The following is a 21586-nucleotide window of genomic DNA, read 5'->3' on the forward strand; positions in this document are numbered from 1 at the left end:
ACGTGGCTGTGCAATATACTACGTGGCTGTGCAATATACTACGTGGCTGTGCAATATACTACGTGGCTGTGCAATATACTACGTGGCTGTGCAATATACTACGTGGCTGTGCTATATACTACGTGGCTGTGCAGTATACTACGTGGCTGTGCAGTATACTAAGTGGCTGTGCAGTATACTAAGTGGCTGTGCAATATACTAAGTGGCTGTGCAATATACTAAGTGGCTGTGCAATATACTAAGTGGCTGTGCAATATACTAAGTGGCTGTGCAATATACTAAGTGGCTGTGCAATATACTAAGTGGCTGTGCAATATACTAAGTGGCTGTGCAATATACTAAGTGGCTGTGCAATATACTAAGTGGCTGTGCAATATACTAAGTGGCTGTGCAATATACTAAGTGGCTGTTCAATATACTAAGTGGCTGTTCAATATACTAAGTGGCTGTTCAATATACTAAGTGGCTGTTCAATATACTAAGTGGCTGTTCAATTACTAAGTGGCTGTTCAATATACTAAGTGGCTGTGCTATATACTACGTGGCTGTGCTACAGTTATGGCCAAAAGTATTCACACCCCTGCAATTCTGTCAGATAATACTCAGTTTCTTCCTGAAAATGATTGCAAACACAAATTCTTTGGTATTATTATCTTCATTTAATTTGTCTTAAATGAAAAAAGCATTAAAAAGAATTGTTATAAAGCCAAATTGGATATAATTCCACACCAAACATAAAAAAAGGGGTGGACAAAAGTATTGGCACTGTTCGAAAAATCATGTGATGCTTCTCTAATTTGTGTAATTAACAGCACCTGTAACTTACCTGTGGCACCTAACAGGTGTTGGCAATAACTAAATCACACTTGCAGCCAGTTAACATGGATTAAAGTTGACTCAACCTCTGTCCTGTGTCCTTGTGTGTACCACATTGAGCATGGAGAAAAGATAGAAGACCAAAGAACTGTCTGAGGACTTAAGAAACCAAATTGTGAGTAAGCATGAGCAATCTCAAGGCTACAAGTCCATCTCCAAAGACCTGAATGTTCCTGTGTCTACCGTGCGCAGTGTCATCAAGAAATTTAAAGCCCATGGCACCATGGCTAACCTCCCTAGATGTGGACGGAAAGGAAAAACTAACAAGAGATTTCAACGCAAGATTGTGCGGATGTTGGATAAAGAACCTCGACTAACATCCAAACAAGTTCAAGCTGCCCTGCAGTCCGAGGGTACAACAGTGTCAACCCTTACTATCCGTCGGCGTCTGAATGAAAAGGGACTGTATGTTAGGAGACCCAGGAAGACCCCACTTCTTACTCCGAGACATAAAAAAGCCAGGCTGGAGTTTGGCAAAACTTACCTGAAAAAGCCTAAAACGTTTTGGAAGAATGTTCTCTGGTCAGATGAGACAAAAGTAGAGCTTTTTGGGCAAAGGCATCAACATAGAGTTTACATGAGAAAAAAAGAGGCATTCAAAGAAAAGAACACGGTCCCTACAGTCAAACATGGCGGAGGTTCCCTGATGTTTTGGGGTTGCTTTGCTGCCTCTGGCACTGGACTGCTTGACCGTGTGCATGGCATTATGAAGTCTGAAGACTACCAACAAATTTTGCAGCATAATGTAGGGCCCAGTGTGAGAAAGCTGGGTCTCCCTCAGAGGTCATGGGTCTTCCAGCAGGACAATGACCCAAAACACATTTCAAAAAGCACTAGAAAATGGTTTGAGAGAAAGCACTGGAGACTTCTAAGGTGGCCAGCAATGAGTCCAGACCTGAATCCCATAGAACACCTGTGGAGAGATCTAAAAATGGCAGTTTGGAGAAGGCACCCTTCAAATATCAGGGACCTGGAGCAGTTTGCCAAAGAAGAATGGTCTAAAATTCCAGCAGAGCATTGTAAGAAACTCAGTGATGGTTACCGGAAGCGGTTGGTCGCAGTTATTTTGGCTAAAGGTTGTGCAACCAAGTATTAGGCTGAGTGTGCCAATACTTTTGTCTGGCCCACTTTTGGAGTTTTGTGTGAAATGATCAATGTTTTGCTTTTTGCTTCATTCTCTTTTGTGGTTTTTCATTTAAGACAAATTAAATGAAGATAATAATACCAAAGAATTTGTGTTTGCAATCATTTTCAGGAAGAAACTGAGTATTATCTGACAGAATTGCAGGGGTGCGAATACTTTTGGCCATGACTGTATATACTATGTGGCTGTGCTATATACTATGTGGCTGTGCCATATACTACGTGGCTGGGCAATATACTACGTGGCTGTTCAATACACTACGTGGCTGTGCAATATACTACGTGGCTGTGCAATATACTAAGTGGCTGTTCAATATACTAAGTGGCTGGGCAATATACTACGTGGCTGTTCAATATACTACGTGGCTGTTCAATATACCACGTGGCTGTTCAATATACCACGTGGCTGTTCAATATACCACGTGGCTGTTCAATATACCACGTGGCTGTGCCATATACCACGTGGCTGTGCCATATACCACGTGGCTGTGCCATATACCACGTGGCTGTGCCATATACCACGTGGCTGTGCCATATACTACGTGGCTGTGCCATATACTACGTGGCTGTGCCATATACTACGTGGCTGTGCCATATACTACGTGGCTGTGCCATATACTACGTGGCTGTTCAATATACTACGTGGCTGGGCAATATACTACGTGGACATGCATATTCTAGAATACCCCATGCATTAGAATCGGGCCACCATCTAGTAGCTGCATAGTAATCCATTATGCTGTCATGCTCGGGTAAGGAGAAGTGCCAGCCAGTCCGTGCAATGTGATGTGATTCTCACACGAGAAATACGGCAGTCTGTCTGTGCCCTTATATGGATTATTTACTCCAGTGAAATTGTCAGTTTTTATTTTATTTGCATCGATAAATGACTCCCTGAATAGAATAATGGCAAGTGTATTATGGAGTACACTCAGAAGAATTTTATATTTGTGGTCCTACATATCTCAACTTTGTATGGAAGAATTAGAAACGCGAGTGCAGCCACAAATATCATTCTGATCCCGAATTGTTCTGAGGCCTTTTAGTTTTTAGGGCTACTTACTATTTAGTCTAGAGACCGATTTAGTAGAAGCTGTAACACTTTCTGTTGGAGTTTTTCTACTGTACACTGTATAAAAACTAGAACTATATGGAAGAATCTGGTAAGGGAAAATTAATAATTTCACATTAAGAATAACATGTCAGGGTTTTGTCTACCTCATGGCTTACTCTTGTTGTTCTTTGACAGGCCGTGGAATTTCATAAGATACTGTATCTGCTGTTTTTCTATAGCAGGAATCGTCTTCTTAGTGTGAAGTGAGAAGGCACTCATACACAGGCTGGGGATAGGCGCTGATTACACAATTATTTCAAAGAAGGAACAGCTCCCCTGCTCACTGGCAGCACTGCTCAGCTGTGTGATACTTTCCTCACTGACAGCACTGCTCAGCTGTGTGATACTCCCCTGCTAACTGGCAGCACTGCTCAGCTGTGTGATGCTCTCTTCACTGACAGCACTGCTCAGCTGTGTGATACTCCCCTGCTCACTGGCAGCACTGCTCAGCTGTGTGATACTCTCCTCACTGACAGCACTGCTCACGTGTGATACGCCCCTGCTCACTGGCAGCACTGCTCAGCAGTGTGATACTTTCCTGCTCACTGGCAGCACTGCTCAGCTGTGTGATACTCCCCTGCTCACTGGCAGCACTGCTCAGCTGTGTGATACTCTCCTCACTGACAGCACTGCTCAGCTTTGTGATACTCCCCTGCTCACTGGCAGCACTGCTCAGCTGTGTGATACTCTCCTCACTGACAGCACTGCTCAGCTGTGATACTCCCCTGCTCACTGACAGCACTGCTCAGCTGTGTGATACTCTCCTCACTGACAGCACTGCTCAGCTGTGTGATACTCCCCTGCTCACTGGCAGCACTGCTCAGCTGTGTGATACTCCCCTACTCACTGACATCACTGCTCAGCTACAGTGGGTCCGGAAAGTATTCAAACCCCTTTAAATTTTTCACTCTTTGTTTCATTGCAGCCATTTGGTAAATTCAAAAAAGTTCATTTTTTCTCATTAATGTACACTCTGCACCCAATCTTGACTGAAAAAAATCAGAAATGTAGTAATTTTTGCAAATTTATTAAAAAAGAAAAACTGAAATACCATATGGTCTTAAGTATTCTGACCCTTTGCTCAGTATTGAGTAGAAACATCCTTTTGAGCTAATACAGCCATGAGTAGTGTTGAGCATTCCGATGCTGCAAGTATCGGGTATCGGCCGATACTTGCTGTATCGGAATTCCGATACCGGGATTCCGATACTCTTGTGGTATCGGGTATCGGGTATCGGAACAACATTAATGTTAAAATGTGTAAAATAGAGAATTAAAATAAAAAATATCGCTATACTCACCTGTCCGACGCAGCCGGGACCTCAGCGCAGGAACCGGCAGCGTTGTTTGTTTAAAATTCCCGCTTTTACATGGTTACGCGAAGTCCCGGCTTGTGATTGGTCAGGGCGGCCATGTTGCCGGGCCGCGGACCAATCACAGCAAGCCGTGACGAAAATACGTCACGGCTTGCTGTGATTGGTCCGCGTCCCGGCAACATGGCCGCCATTAACCAATCACAAGCCGTGACGTCACGGGAGGCTGGAAACGCGCTCATTTTAAAAAGGGCGCGTGTCCAGCCTCCCGTGACGTCACGGCTTGTGATTGGTTGCGTCGCGGTCAACCAATCACAAGCCGGGAGGCTGGACACGCGCCCATTTCAAAATGAGCGCGTCCAGCCTCCCGGCTTGTGATTGGTTGATCGCGGCGCAACCAATCACAAGCCGTGACGTCACGGGAGGCTGGACACGCGCCCATTTTAAAATGAGCGCGTGTCCAGCCTCCCGTGACGTCCCGGCTTGTGATTGGTCAGGGCGGCCATATTGCCGGGACGCGGACCAATCACAGCAAGCCGTGACGTAATTTCGTCACGGCTTGCTGTGATTGGTCCGCGTCCCGGCAACATGGCCGACCTGACCAATCACAAGCCGGGAATTCACGTAACCAAGTAATAGCGCGATTTTTAAACAAACAACGCTGCCGGTTCCCTCGCTGAAGTCCCGGCTGCGTCGGACAGGTGAGTATAGCGATATTTTTTATTTTAATTCTTTCTTTTACACATTTATATGGTTCCCAGGGCCTGAAGGAGAGTTTCCTCTCCTTCAGACCCTGGGAACCATCAGGGATACCGTCCGATACCTGAGTCCCATTGACTTGTATTGGTATCGGGTATCGGTATCGGATTGGATTCCGATACTGTGACGGTATCGGCCGATACTTTCCGATACCGATACTTTCAAGTATCGGACGGTATCGCTCAACACTAGCCATGAGTCTTCTTGGGAATGATGCAACAAGTTTTTCACACCTAGATTTGGGGATCCTCTGCCATTCTTCCTTGCAGATCCTCTCCAGCTCTGTCAGGTTGGATGGTGAACCTTGGTGGACAGCCATTTCCAGGTCTCTCCAGAGATGCTCAATTGGGTTTAGGCCAGGGCTCTGGCTAGGCCAGTCAAGAATGGTCACAGAGTTGTTCTGAAGCCACTACTTTGTTATTTTAGCTGTGCTTAGGGTCATTGTCTTGTTGGAAGGTGAACCTTTGGCCAAGTCTGAGGTCCAGAGCACTCTGGAAGAGGTTTTCCTCCAGGATATCTCTGTACTTGGCCGCATTCAATGCCACCACCATGTTTCACTGTTGGGATTGTTTTGGGCAGGTCAAGAGCAGTATCTGGTTTTCTCCACACATACCGCTTAGAATTATCACCAAAACGGTCTATCTTCGTCTCATCAGACCAGAGAATTTTATTTTTCATAGTCTGGGAGTCCTTCATGTGTTTTTTAGCAAACTCTATGCCGGCTTTCATATGTCTTGCACTGAGGAGAGACTTCCGTAGGGCCACTGTGCCATAAAGGCCCGACTGGTGGAGGGCTGCAGTGATAGTTGACTTTGTGGAACTTTCTCCCATCTCCCTACTGCATATCGGGAGCTCAGCCACCGTGATCTTGGGTTTCTTCTTTACCTCTCTTACCAAGGCTCTTCTCCCACGATTGCTCAGTTTGGCTGGACGGCCAGGTCTAGGAAAACTTCTGGTGGTCCCGAACTTCTTCCAAACTTCTTCCATTTAAGGATTATGGAGGCCACTGTGCTCTTAGGAACCTTGAGTACTGCAGAATTTCTTTTGTAACCTTGGCCAGATCTGTGCCTTGCCACAATTCTGTCTCTGAGCTCCTTGGCCAGTTCCTTTGACCTCATGATTCTCATTTGGTCTGACATGCACTGTGAGCTGTGAGGTCTTATGTAGACAGGAGTGTGCCTTTCCAAATCAAGTCCTATCAGTTTAGTTGAACACAGCTGGCCTCTAATGAAGGAGTAGAAACATCTCAAGGAGGATCACAAGGAAATGGACAGCATGTGAATTAAATATGAGTGTCTGAGCAAAGGGTCTGAATATTTATGACCATGTGATATTTCAGTTTTTCTTTTTTAATAAATTTGCTAAAATTTCTACTTTTCTGGTTTTTTTTTCAGTCAAGGTGGGGTGCAGAGTGTACATTAATGGGGAAAAAAAATGAACTTTTTAGAATTTACCAAATGGCTATAATGAAACAGGAGTGAAAAATTTAAAGGGGTGTGTGAATACTTTCCGTACCCACTGTATGTGTGAGATACTTGTTCGTCACAGCTGTCTACTGTGATTTTGTGCTTTTGTATTCTGTGTGTCATCTTTGTTGATCCCAGCAGATTAAAAAATACCCTAATCTCCCAGTCCCTGTTGCAGTTCTACTCCAATTAATGGGTTCTTTAACTTCTGAGCCGTTGATGAAACACTGACACATAATTTGAAATTACTGTATTTTGTGACTTATAAGACGCATCGGATTATAAGATGCACCTCAAATTTTGCTGAGAAAAATAGGAAAAAAACCTTGTTTTTTAACCCCTTCATGACCCAGCCTATTTTGGCCTTAATGACCTTGCCGTTTTTTGAAATTCTGACCAGTGTCCCTTTATGAGGTAATAACTCAGGAACGCTTCAACGGATCCTAGCGATTCTGAGATTGTTTTTTCGTGACATATTGGGCTTCATGTTAGTGGTAAATTTAGGTCGATAATTTCTGAGTTTATTTGTGAAAAAAACGGAAATTTGGCAAAAAATTTGAAAATTTCGCAATTTTCACATTTTGAATTTTTATTCTGTTAAACCAGAGAGTTTTGTGACACAAAATAGTTAATAAATAACGTTTCCCACATGTCTACTTTACATCAGCACAATTTTGGAAACAATTTTTTTTTTTGCTAGGAAGTTATAAGGGTTAAAATTTGACCAGTGATTTCTCATTTTTACAACAAAATTTACAAAACCATTTTTTTAGGGACCACCTCACATTTGAAGTCATTTTGAGGGTTCTATATGGCTGAAAATACCCAAAAGTGACACCATTCTAAAAACTGCACCCCTCAAGGTGCTCAAAACCACATTCAAGAAGTTTATTAACCCTTCAGGTGTTTCACAGCAGCAGAAGCAACATGGAAGTAAAAAATGAACATTTAACTTTTTAGTCACAAAAATGATCTTTTAGCAACAATTTTTTTATTTTCCCAGCGGTAAAAGGAGAAACTGGACCACGGACGTTGTTGTCCAATTTGTCCTGAGTACGCTGATACCTCATATGTGGGGGTAAACCACTGTTTGGGCGCACGGCAGGGCTCGGAAGGGAAGGAGCGCCATTTGACTTTTTGAATGAAAAATTGGCTCCAATCTTTAGCGGACACCATGTCACGTTTGGAGAGCCCCCCGTGTGCCTAAACATTGGAGCTCCCCCACAAGTGACCCCATTTTGGAAACTAGACCCCCCAAGGAACTTATCTAGAAGCATAGTGAGCACTTTAAACCCCCAGGTGCTTCACAAATTGATCCGTAAAAATGAAAAAGTACTTTTTTTTCACAAAAAAATTATTTTAGCCTCAATTTTTTCATTTTTACATGGGCAACAGGATAAAATGGATCCTAAATTTTGTTGGGCAACTTCTCCTGAGTACACCAATACCTCACATGTGGGGGTAAACCACTGTTTGGGCACATGGTAAGGCTCGGAAGGGAAGGAGCGCCATTTGACTTTTTGAATGAAAAATTATCTCCATCGTTAGCGGACACCATGTCGCGTTTGGAAAGCCCCTGTGTGCCTAAACATTGGAGCTCCTCCACAAGTGACCCCATTTTGGAAACTAGACCCCCCAAGGAACTCATCTAGAGGCATAGTGAGCACTTTAAACCCCCAGGTGCTTCACAAATTGATCCGCAAAAATGAAAAAGTACTTTTTTTTTCACACAAAATTTCTTTTAGCCTCAATTCTTTCATTTTCACATGGGCAACAGGATAAAATGGATCCTAAAATTTGTTGCGCAATTTCTCCTGAGTATGCCGATACCTCATATGTGGGGGTAAACCACTGTTTGGGTGCACGGCAAGGCTCGGAAGGGGAGGCGTGCCATTTGACTTTTTGAATGGAAAATTAGCTCCAATCGTTAGCGGACACCATGTCGCGTTTGGAGAGCCCCTGTGTGCCTAAACATTGGAGCTCCCCTACAAGTGACCCCATTTTGGAAACTAGACCCCCCAAGGAACTTATCTAGATGCATAGTGAGCACTTATAACCCCCAGGTGCTTCACAGAAGTTTATAACGCAGAGCCGTGAAAATAAAAAAATAATTTTTCTTTCCTCAAAAATGATTTTTAGCCCAGAATTTTTTATTTTTGCAAGAGTAACAGGAGAAATTGGACCCCAAAAGTTGTTGTCCAGTTTCTCCTGAGTACGCTGATACCCCATATGTGGGGGTAAACCACTGTTTTGGCACACGTCGGGGTTCGGAAGGGAAGTAGTGACGTTTTGAAATGCAGACTTTGATGGAATGCTCTGCGGGCATCAGGTTGCGTTTGCAGAGCCCCTGATGTGCCTAAACAGTAGGAACTCCCCACAAGTGACTCCATTTTGGAAACTAGACCCCCAAGGGAACTTATCTAGATGTGTGGTGAGCACTTTGAACCCCCAAGTGCTTCACAGAAGTTTATAACGCAGAGCCGTGAAAATAATAAATGTGTTTCCTTTCCTCAAAAATATTTTTTTAGCCCAGAATTTTTTATTTTTGCAAGAGTAACAGGAGAAATTGGACCCCAAAAGTTGTTGTCCAGTTTCTCCTGAGTACGCTGATACCCCATATGTGGGGGTAAACCACTGTTTGGGCACATGCCGGGGCTCGGAAGGGAAGTAGTGACGTTTTGGAATGCAGACTTTGATGGAATGGTCTGCGGGCATCATGTTACGTTTGCAGAGCCCCTGATATGCCTAAACAGTAGAAACCCCCCACAAGTGACCCCATTTTGGAAACTAGACCCCCAAAGGAACTTATCTAGATGTGTGGTGAGCACGTTCAACCCCCAAGTGCTTCACAGAAGTTTACAACGCAGAGCCGTGAAAATAAAAAATCATTTTTCTTTCCTCAAAAAAGATGTTTTAGCAAGCAATTTTTTATTTTCACAAGGGTAACAGGAGAATTTGGACCCCAATATTTGTTGCCCAGTTTGTTGTGAGTACGCTGATACCCCATATGTGGGGGTAAACCACTGTTTGGGCACACGTCAGGGCTCGGAAGGGAAGTAGTGACATTTGAAATGCAGACTTTGATGGAATGGTCTGCGGGCGTCACATTGCATTTGCAGAGCCCCTGATGTGCCTAAACAGTAGAAACACCCCACAAGTGACCCCATTTTGGAAACTAGACCCCCGAAGGAACTTATCTAGATGTGTGGTGAGCACTTTCAACCCCCAAGTGCTTCACAGAAGTTTATAACGCAGAGCCGTGAAAATAAAAAAATAATTGTTCTTTCCTCAAAAATTATGTTTTAGCAAGTAATTTTTTATTTTTGCAAGGGTAACAGGAGAAATTGGACCCCAACAGTTGTTGCCCAGTTTGTCCTGAGTACGCTGGTACCCCAAATGTGGGGGTAAACCACTGTTTGGGCGCACGTCGGGGCTTGGAAGGGCAGGAGCACCATTTGACTTTTTGAACGCAAGATTGGCTGGAATCAATGGTGGCGCCATGTTGCGTTTGGAGACCCCTGATGTGCCTAAACAGTGGAAACCCCTCAATTCTAACTTCAACACTAACCCCAACACACCCCTAATCCTAATCCCAACGGTAGCCATAACCCTAATCACAACCCTAACCCCAACACACCCCTAACCACAACCCTAACCGCAACACACCCGTAACCCTAATTCCAACCCTAATCCTAACCCTAATCCCAACCGTAACCCTAATCCCAACCCTAACCACAACTGTAACCCCAACACACCCCTAACCCTATCCGTAACCCTAACCACAAGTCTAATCTTAACCCTATTTCAAACCCTAGCCCTAATTCCAACCCTAACTCTAATTCCAACCCTAACCCTAAGGCTATGTGCCCACGTTGCGGATTCGTGTGAGATTTTTCCGCACGATTTTTGAAAAATCTGCAGGTAAAAGGCACTGCGTTTTACCTGCGGATTTACAGCAGATTTCCAGTGTTTTTTTGTGCGGATTTCACCTGCGGATTCCTATTGAGGAACAGGTGTAAAACGCTGCGGAATCCGCACAAAGAATTGACATGCTGCGGAAAATACAACGCAGCGTTTCTGCACGGAATTTTCCGCACCATGGGCACAGCGGATTTGGTTTTCCTTAGGTGTACATGGTACTGTAAACCTGATGGAAAACTGCTTCGAATTCGCAGCGGCCAATCCGCTGCGGATCCGCGGCCGATCCGCTGCGGATCCGCGGCCGATCCGCTGCGGATCCGCTGCGGATCCGCGGCCGATCCGCTGCGGATCCGCGGCCGATCCGCTGCGGATCCGCTGCCGATGCGCTGCGGATCCGCGGCCGATCCGTTGCGGATCCGCGGCCGATCCACTGCGGATCCGCGGCCGATCCGCTCTGTGTGCACATGCCATAACCCTACCTCTAACCCTACCCGTAACCCTAACCCTACCCCTAGTTCTAACCCTAGTTCTAACCCTAACCCTAGTGGAAAAAAGAAAAAAAAAAAAAATTCTTTATTTTATTATTGTCCCTATGGGGGGTGATAAGGGGGGGGGGGTGTTATTTATTATTTTTTTTATTTTGATCGCTGTGGTAGAACCTACCACAGCGATCAGAATGTACTTGTAAGGAATCTGCCGACTGGCAGATTCGGCGGGCGCACTGAGCATGCGCCCGCCATTTTGGAAGATGGCGGCGCCCAGCGAGCAGACGTACGGACACCGGGAGGATCGGTAAGTATGAAGGGGTGGTGGGGGGGTGGATCGGAGCACAGGGGGGGGGATTGGAGCACAGGGGGGGTGGATATGAGCAAGGAGGGAGCGGACAGGAGGACGGGGGAGCCGGCAGGCGGACGGAGGGGACCGGACCCCATAACGAAGGACTGGGGGGGCGATCGGTGGGTGTGGGGGGGGGGGTCACTTTAGTATTTCCAGCCATGGCCGATGATATTGCAGCCCCCTGGGCTGAAGTACCACTCCCCCTCTCCCTGCAGATCGGGTAAAATAGGAGTTAACCCCTTCACCCGATCTGCAGGGACGCGATCATTCCATGACGCCACATAGGCGTCATGGGTCGGATTGGCACGGGTTTTCATGACGCCTACGTGGCGTCATGGGTCGGGAAGGGGTTAATAAAATGGTGGTGCTTCTTATAATCCATGTTTCTTATTGTTTACCGGGGGTGGTGGCTGTGGTGAAACGGGGTCCAAGGGTCCCCGCTGGAGGAGGCAAGAGTGGAGCGTTGCTGCAGGCTGGGATGAGGGGGTGTTCGGATGTGCGGTGCGCCGCTGCGGGTGTCCGGTGCTGCGGGGGCTCTGCCGACATCTTGTGAAAGCCCAGAGCTACTGCAATTACATGGTTTCCTATGCGGTGGACTGGACTCTGGGGAAAATGACTGCCGACTGGGGGCGGCGCATGCGCAGATGGAGATCTGTGCACCAAGATCTCACTGTTTTTACCCTCTTTCATCCCAATTCTCATGTTCTGCTGAAGGTATGAGGGGGCAGATAAGCACATGACTGCAGGATTAGACTGAGAATGTGGTATATTTGTAATTATAACCTGTAGTTAATAGAGGTTTTCACAGTGGCCGTTTTGGGGACTTCTAAAGCCTCACTAACTAAGTTGTTCTTACTGTGGTACAGCCATATTATCCATCTGTTACCTGGATAGCAGCTTATTTGAATTAATCATAATTGGATTTGGACACAATTTTCACTAATGTATTTTAGTCAGTTTTTCTAAGCGAAAACTAGGAGATGAAACTATATAGAATAAAAGTATAATGAACACTTTTGCACTTGGTGTTGGATTATATGTACTGATGCAAAACTCTGACTGAAATTGTTGTGAAAATAGGAGATGTATATTTAGTACAGTGCAAAAGTTTTAGGAAGGTCAAGAAAAAAAACGCTGCAAAGTAAGAATGCTTTGAAAGTGAACATGACAGCTGATACATTCTCCCAATCCATGGGCAACCTGCATCAGACTTCATATATGTATTTTTTCTGAACCATGGTTTTAAATCCACCTGGGACCGCGCTCCATTAGAGATTATTGGGACAGGTAGGTCCCGGGCCGCTCCTCACCTTCTCTCCTTGAATGATAAGTCTGTCCCTATACATACACGCAGGGAGAGACCTGTCACTCCAGTGCAGCGGGCGGGGAGAAGCTATTAAACTGTTACTCTCTGAAATGCTGCAGCTTTTCAGCGGTAAATATACATGGCTGAGAACATGCTGCTAGTGTCTGATATATGTGGCCCGATTCTAACGCATCGGGTATTCTAGAATATGTATGTAGTTTATTTATGAAGTTTTCAGAATAATGCAATTTATACACAGGATTCGGCCGACTGGGCGCTACCAATTAGCGAAGCGTGGTTCAAATTACGCGCCAATTCTCTGCCAGACGGCGCCTGTCACTGATTGGTCACGCCCAGCCGCGAACAATCAGTGAAGCCAGGGCCGGCTCCAGGTTTTTGAGGGCCCCGAGCGAAAGAGTCTCAGTGGGCCCCCCTCTTTAACACATACCACGATTCATGATGCACAGATACAGCAGAGAAATATACCACAGCCAAGTAGCCTATAACACAGCCCACGTAGTATATAGCACAGGCCACGTAGTATATAGCACAGCCCACGTAGTATAAAGCACAGCCCACGTTGTATATAGCACAGCTCACGTAGCATATAGCACAGCCACGTAGTATATAGCACAGCCCACGCAGTGTATAGCACAGCCCACGCAGTGTATAGCACAGCCCACGCAGTGTATAGCACAGCCCACGCAGTGTATAGCACAGCCCACGCAGTGTATAGCACAGCCCACGCAGTGTATAGCACAGCCCACGCAGTGTATAGCACAGCCCACGCAGTGTATAGCACAGCCCACGCAGTGTATAGCACAGCCCACGCAGTGTATAGCACAGCCCACGCAGTGTATAGCACAGCCCACGCAGTGTATAGCACAGCCCACGCAGTGTATAGCACAGCCCACGCAGTGTATAGCACAGCCCACGCAGTGTATAGCACAGCCCACGCAGTGTATAGCACAGCCCACGCAGTGTATAGCACAGCCCACGCAGTGTATAGCACAGCCCACGCAGTGTATAGCACAGCCCACGCAGTGTATAGCACAGCCCACGCAGTGTATAGCACAGCCCACGCAGTGTATAGCACAGCCCACGCAGTGTGTAGCACAGCCCACGCAGTGTGTAGCACAGCCCACGCAGTGTGTAGCACAGCCCACGCAGTGTGTAGCACAGCCCACGCAGTGTGTAGCACAGCCCACGCAGTGTGTAGCACAGCCCACGCAGTGTGTAGCACAGCCCACGCAGTGTGTAGCACAGCCCACGCAGTGTGTAGCACAGCCCACGCAGTGTGTAGCACAGCCCACGCAGTGTGTAGCACAGCCCACGCAGTGTGTAGCACAGCCCACGCAGTGTGTAGCACAGCCCACGCAGTGTGTAGCACAGCCCACGCAGTGTGTAGCACAGCCCACGCAGTGTGTAGCACAGCCCACGCAGTGTGTAGCACAGCCCACGCAGTGTGTAGCACAGCCCACGCAGTGTGTAGCACAGCCCACGCAGTGTGTAGCACAGCCCACGCAGTGTGTAGCACAGCCCACGCAGTGTGTAGCACAGCCCACGCAGTGTGTAGCACAGCCCACGCAGTGTGTAGCACAGCCCACGCAGTGTGTAGCACAGCCCACGCAGTGTGTAGCACAGCCCACGCAGTGTGTAGCACAGCCCACGCAGTGTGTAGCACAGCCCACGCAGTGTGTAGCACAGCCCACGCAGTGTGTAGCACAGCCCACGCAGTGTGTAGCACAGCCCACGCAGTGTGTAGCACAGCCCACGCAGTGTGTAGCACAGCCCACGCAGTGTGTAGCACAGCCCACGCAGTGTGTAGCACAGCCCACGCAGTGTGTAGCACAGCCCACGCAGTGTGTAGCACAGCCCACGCAGTGTGTAGCACAGCCCACGCAGTGTGTAGCACAGCCCACGCAGTGTGTAGCACAGCCCACGCAGTGTGTAGCACAGCCCACGCAGTGTGTAGCACAGCCCACGCAGTGTGTAGCACAGCCCACGCAGTGTGTAGCACAGCCCACGCAGTGTGTAGCACAGCCCACGCAGTGTGTAGCACAGCCCACGCAGTGTGTAGCACAGCCCACGCAGTGTGTAGCACAGCCCACGCAGTGTGTAGCACAGCCCACGCAGTGTGTAGCACAGCCCACGCAGTGTGTAGCACAGCCCACGCAGTGTGTAGCACAGCCCACGCAGTGTGTAGCACAGCCCACGCAGTGTGTAGCACTGCCCACGCAGTGTGTAGCACTGCCCACGCAGTGTGTAGCACTGCCCACGCAGTGTGTAGCCCAGCCACGTAATATATTGCACTACTACGTAGTATATAGCACAGCCCACGTAGTATATAGCAATGTGGGCACCATATCCCTGTTAAAAAAAAAAAAAAAAAAAAAAAGAAGCGATGATGATGACGTTAGCGATGCTCCTCGCGACTCTCCGGTCCCAAGAATGCATTGCGGTCTCGCGAAATGATGACGTAGCGGTCTCGCGAGACCGCTACGTCATCATCTCGCGAGACCGCAATGCATGGCCCGGAGCGTCGCGAGGAGCGGGAAAGGCGCCGGAAGGTGAGTGTATAATGATTTTTTAATATTTTTAACATTAGATCTTTTTACTATTGATGCTGCATAGGCAGCATCATTAGTAAAAAGTTGGCCACACAGGGTTAATAGCAGCGTTAACGGAATGCGTTACACCGTGGCATAACGTGGTGTAACGCAGCCATTAACCCTGTGTGGGTGCTGACTGGAGGGGGCACTGACAGAGAGGAAGGGGCGAATTCGCGGCTGGACTGTGCCCGTTGCTGCCGGCCGTGACCAATCAGCGACGCGGGATTTCCGTGACAGACAAACAGACGAAGTGCCCCTTAGACTATTATATATATAGATTCTGATCATAGGGTTTTTTTAATTTGCCTTCAAAACAGCATCATTTCTTCTAAGTACATCTGCACACAAATTTTGAAGACAATGGAAGGTCACACCAAATATTAATTTGATTTGGATTTCTCTTTTGTTCATTCCCTTTGGATTTTATTAATTGATAAAAATATACTAACACTTATGTATTGTCCTACATTTTTACACAGTAATGGCTTACCCAAGAACAGTATAAAAATACAATTAATAAATCAGTATATCAAATTAAATTCTTAAAAACAAAAACAAAAATAATTTTTTGCTTTGTATGAAATATTTTTGCTTGTTTTGCAGCTATTATTGAGCATGTTCGAGATGGTAGTGTTGTGAGAGCCCTTCTTCTTCCTGACTACTACATGGTGACAGTCATGCTGTCTGGAATCAAGGTAGGAAACAATATGACCTTTTCTTTTTCTGCAGGCAAATTGACGTAATGCTGAATCCAACTGTTTAGCAAAATGTTTCACCTAATAAACAGCTATAGGTGCTTCTCACCAAATTAGAATATCATCAAAAAGTTAATTTCAGTTCTTCAATACAAAAAGTCAAACTCATATTATATAGTCATTACAAACTGTTATCTATTTCAAGTGTTTATTTCTGTTAATGTTGATGATTATGGCTTACAGCCAATGAAAACCCAAAAGTCATTATCTCAGTAAATTAGAATAATAATAAAAAAAAGCACCTGCAAAGGCTTTCTAAGCGTTTAAAAAGGTCCCTTAGTCTGTTTTCGTAGACTCCACAACCATGGGGAAGACTGCTGACTTGACAGATGTCCAGAAGGCAGTCATTGACACAATCCACAAGGGGCTAATCCACAAAAGGTCATTGCTAAAGAAGCTGGCGGTTCACAGAGTGCTGTATTCAAGCATAATAATGGAAAGTTGAGTGGAGGAAAAAATGTGGTAGAAAAAGGTGCACAAGCAACCGGGATAACCGCAGCCTTGAAAGGATTGTTCAAAAAAGGCCATTCAAAAATTTTGGGGAGATTCACAAGGAGTGGACTGTTGCTTGAGTCATTACTTCAAGAGCCACCACACACAGACATATCAAGGACATGGGCTACAAGTGTCGCATTGCTTGTATCAAGCCACTCATGACTAATAGACAACGCCTGAAGTGTCTTACCTGGGCCAAGGAGAAAAAGAACTGGACTGTTGCTCAGTGGTCCAAGGTGTTGTTTTCAGATGAAAGTAAATTTTGCATTTCATTGGGAAATCAGGATCCCAGAGTCTGGAGGAAGAGTGGAGAGGCACACAATCCAAGCTGCTTGAGGTCTAGTGTGAAGTTTCCACAATGAGTGATGGTTTGCGGAGTCATGTCATCTGCTAGTGTACGTCCACTGTCTTTTATCAAGACTAAAGTCGGCATGGCCATCTACCAGGAGATTTTAGAGCACTTCATGCTTCCCTCTGCTGACAAGAGGGACTTGAAGAGGGGGATGCAGGTATAAAAGTTATCTGCGTAGAGGTAATAAGCTTGATCCAGCAGTGGGTGCACCAAATCCCACACAATTTTCTGACTCACTCTCAGGACAGGGAGGGATTTGGGGTTGAATCCAGGTGTCCTTCCCTTCATAAACTCTAAACCTGTGGGTGTATCCTGAGGTACTCTTGCACAGCTTGCAGAGTTTTATTCTGTATCGGGCCCTCTTACTGGGCAGGTATTGTTGGAATTTTAGAATATAAAAATTGGGTAAAATTAAAATGCAAACTTACTAAACTGACATCGTAAGTAAAAAATAATCAATGAGCGCCCACATCGATCTAACACTAACCATGGCTGTATTCAGTTAAAAATACTGTAGTATATTTTTACCAGATCTAGTCCTATCTACTAATCTAAATGTTTCACCCCCAAAGTACAACCAGATATGGATCAGTGATGTGTTGCTGATCAGCACTCGACGGCTGTAGGACACTATCCCTGACTATACTCAGTAAAAAATACTGTAGTAGACGCTGATTACTACGGTATATTTTTACTGTCCATAATCTAGTCCTGTCCATTAATCTAAAATAATTTTTTTACTTCTTTATTTCCGCTTTGCAATGTGACCCTAAGGGCTCATACTCACTTGCTTGAGACTCAGATGAGTCTTACACGGTAATACCTGGCGCTGCTGCCGGCACTCAGATCGGAGCGTGCGGCTGCATAGGAATAGATGCAGCCACACGCTCCGCTCCTCTGTTCCAGGTGCAGTGCCGGGTATTGCCGTGCGAGACTCATCCGACTTTCGTGCAAGTGAGTATGAGCCCTAATCCTGACTATATTCAGTAAACAATACTGTAGTAGATGCTGATTACTGCAGTATATTTTTACTGTCCCTAATCTAGTTATATCAACTAATTAAAATTATTTTTAATTCAATTCTTTTTTCACACAAAAAAAAACTTGTATTGAAACACTGGAACAGCCGACAGGTCACTTTTCGCCAAGACCAACAGGAGTGAAGCTGGAAAACTATGAAGGCGGTGGCCATTGAGTATCAGACAGGGGGCAGGTGAATTACATTTGAAGCACCACTGCAGCGGTGGAATTAAAAAAACAAACAAACAAAAAACCCCTCTTTCCTTCTTTAAACTTACTTGCTAATGGTTCATGTAGTCTTGAGTCTTTTGTAATAAATAGTATGTATGTATACTATATAATTTTTGTTTTGTTGTGATGTATCGCCCTCAATGAAAACAACTTTTATACATATAGATACACATAACTAATACATCAATTTCTATCAGGCTGACTTCTATCTCTTTGCCATATATAGCTTTCCAAAAAATATCCAAAGTATGTTCAGATTCAGTTGGGTTTTCACATACCCTCTCTAAACTACCCACATTGACAACCTGCTGTGTTCATGCACAGCAGCCTTTCAACAATTGGGACCCAGACCTCATCTGACCCTTTATTGCGGAGAGCTATAGAAGAGATTGCTGTGCATACACAGATGTCTACAGAGCTGTGTATTGCCAGCAATTCACTTAGCCTGAAAGGGACTCTGTGGGCACAGAATGACCGTTCAAATCTAGTATGGGCGCTCAGTGCTTCATGGCGGGGCCAAACATTTACCGTATATACACCTTCCCACCTGCTCGTTTTCCATCTATCTCTGCACTGTGAAGCCAGAGCTGTCAAACAAAGAAGGTGGGTGGAGATTGAAAGAAAATAAGCAGGAGGAAGGTGTATATAAAGGATTGGCTCTGCTATAATGCACCGAGCAGCGGGACTTCTGTCCCGGCAAAGCCTCTTTTTAAGAGGTTGTCCAACATAGATCAAATGCTTTTGAACAGTCCCAGCTCACTCTTGATACTTAAAAATATCATGGCTTAGGCAATGTTGCCATTAGCAGGTCTTCCAGTCTGTCCCTCAGTTCTGAGGGTACGTTGGGTTCTTTCCTATGTTTGAATTTCATAATTCAGCGACCCGCACAGTATTTCTATGATGAGTCTATACCATGTTTATATGTTTACACCATTTATTTTATAGTGTCCAACCTTCAAGAGAAATGCAGAAGGCAAAGAAGTTCCTGAAGCGTTTGCTGCAGAAGCAAAGTTTTTTACAGAGTCACGTCTACTGCAAAGAGATGTACAAATTGTCCTAGAGAGCAGCCACAACCAAAATACCTTGGGCACCATTCTTCATCCTGTACGTCATTTTTTTAAATATGTCTATTATATATTTCAATGATAGACTTTAAGTTGCATTTGTTTCTAAACGTGGTATGAAACTTTTTCCTCTCGTTTGCAGAATGGAAATATTACAGAATTGCTCCTGAAAGAAGGTTTTGCTCGCTGCGTAGATTGGTCTATAGCTGTGTATACCCAAGGTGCTGAGAAGCTCCGTGCAGCAGAGCGGTAAGTCTGTTAGGAGTTTGCTATCAGATTGGGTCACTTGTCTGATCAGCTTGATGGGATATAAGGTTAACCCTAATTGTCCTATACACATTAGACTAAGTCAGCTGAACCCGCCAATATCGACGTGTTTGGCTGCAATCTAATGAATATGGGGGCGCTGGCCAACTGACGGTCAGGGGGAAATGTCAATCGCACATATCTGATTTTGGACTGCTGACTGGTTTCCTGGAGATAAGTTGGCTACTGGCTTATCATCTGACAGCTTTCTCATTGAGAACACAGGAATATTTTTTCATTTATTTTTAAACCTACGAGTAAAGCAAAATTGACAACCACCCATACCCATGCCGTCTTCTGGTCATACCGATTCTGTCTTAATAGACACCCCACTCACCCTTTCTGCACATCTGGCACTGTCGTCAGTTGCCCAGGGGATGTCCTTCAAGGCAGATTGGGCCTACTTAGAGACATGACACCCTAATGCTGCCTGACTTCAGCATTGCTGCCATGACTTAGTAAGCTATATATGCATTGTGCACACTAAATGCAATTTTTTTTTTTCTTTTCATCTCTAAGATCATTCTTTCACGTTAAGCAGCAAAATTCTTGTGACTGGTTCCTTTTAGGCTTTTCTTAATGCTGCAGGTTCAGAGGAGTCAGAGTAACATGTAAAAAAATGTACACTATTGAGAAACAAGTCTGAAATGTATGCGTTGTTTTTTGTCCCTCCCCTTCAAGAAGCTTCTTTTGCATGATTGTAATTTTTGAAATGTCTCCGCTGCCTGTATTCAGAGGAGAGAGGACTTGTGAGATCTAAGTATATTTTACTTTTATCTTAGTTTTGCTAAGGAACGCAAAGTGAGGATCTGGAGGGATTACGTGGCCCCCACTGCCAATTTAGATCAGAAAGACAGACAATTTGTGGCAAAGGTAATGTAAACTATGTTGCACTTATTTTTTTTTAACTTCTGTACTACACCTACTAAGGAGCTTTAACCAGTGGTTCAGTCATGACAAGGTGATACAGTGTGCAACACCACTAATGTAATGTAGTATAACCAATTTTGAGCAGTTAATGCCATTTTTAGTAGTGTCGCAACACCTTCAAAAACCTAAAAACTAATCTATTCATGGAAGAAACATGGCTGATTTTATTTTAAAAAACTGTGCCATATCGGTCATTGGGTTGTGTCTGCTATGGCAACTTTGTTCCATGAGTAGTGAAGGAGACAGAGTTTCAATACCTTAAACAGCCTGTAAACAATTGGGGCACAGTTTTTAAATACTAGCAGCCATATTTTTCTATGACTGGACAACCCCTTCTAGTTCCATTTGTAGAGGTTCATAAACCAGTTATGAAACTCTTTGAGATACTTCATGAAAGTAAGCCCTAAATTACATGCATATTTTAGCTGTGGGTGCTTTTCATGGTAGTTTTGTTTAAGTATTTTTTGTCATGAGCTGATGGATATTTTCTTTTTTTCCCTTATTTTATTAGCCTGGGAAATGGGAAAAGTATTTTATTTATTCCACATAACACCAGGCTTGGTTGCGTCTTGTGTGTCTTTGTGTTTTTTATTCTTGATATGAACCCCTTATAACGAAAACCTTACGTTGTGGTCATGGCTGGGCTGAGCAGACTGGATTTGTGGACCCACAGAGCTAGGCATACCCAGGAAGGGGCGTAACTAAGCGGTTATCTTGGTGTTTACTGGAGCCTCTAGTGGTGAGGTCAGGCTTGTGCGGCAGGTAGCCACCAGGTACCACTCATGGGCGGAACATGATACTGCAGCTGACTGCTGATCAGGTACACTGACGCTAATTTAGGGCTTAGTTCAGACAAGCCAGTCTAGGATTCAGGATCAGGCATGCACTGGCCGCCCTGGCACCAGGGGTCTTCGGGAACACGACTGTCTGCTCGGGGACCAGGGGTCAAGGTTCAGGTACTTAGCGCTCCAGGACCAGGGAACGAGGTTCAGGCATTGGCTGCTCCGGCACCAGGGGGCGAGGATACAGGACTAACACCTGGACCTAGGGTCTACAGACACATTACTGGCCACTCTGGGACCAGGG

The 21586-nt window shown here is 45.4% G+C and overlaps 1 protein-coding gene across 2 annotated transcripts in view; it reads left to right on the forward strand.

The window, feature by feature from the left end:
• SND1 (staphylococcal nuclease and tudor domain containing 1) overlaps positions 1-21586 on the forward strand; it is a 1031482-nt gene that overhangs the window by 99332 nt on the left and 910564 nt on the right. For both annotated transcript variants that reach the window (XM_077264371.1, XM_077264369.1), the window contains exons 6-9: positions 15951-16042; positions 19146-19304; positions 19407-19513; positions 20353-20443. In XM_077264371.1, the coding sequence (XP_077120486.1) occupies positions 15951-16042; positions 19146-19304; positions 19407-19513; positions 20353-20443 (449 nt within the window). The remainder of the gene's footprint in view (positions 1-15950; positions 16043-19145; positions 19305-19406; positions 19514-20352; positions 20444-21586) is intronic.

The sequence above is a fragment of the Ranitomeya variabilis genome, chromosome 5 (assembly GCF_051348905.1).
Source record: "Ranitomeya variabilis isolate aRanVar5 chromosome 5, aRanVar5.hap1, whole genome shotgun sequence".
Taxonomy (NCBI): Eukaryota; Metazoa; Chordata; class Amphibia; order Anura; family Dendrobatidae; genus Ranitomeya; species Ranitomeya variabilis.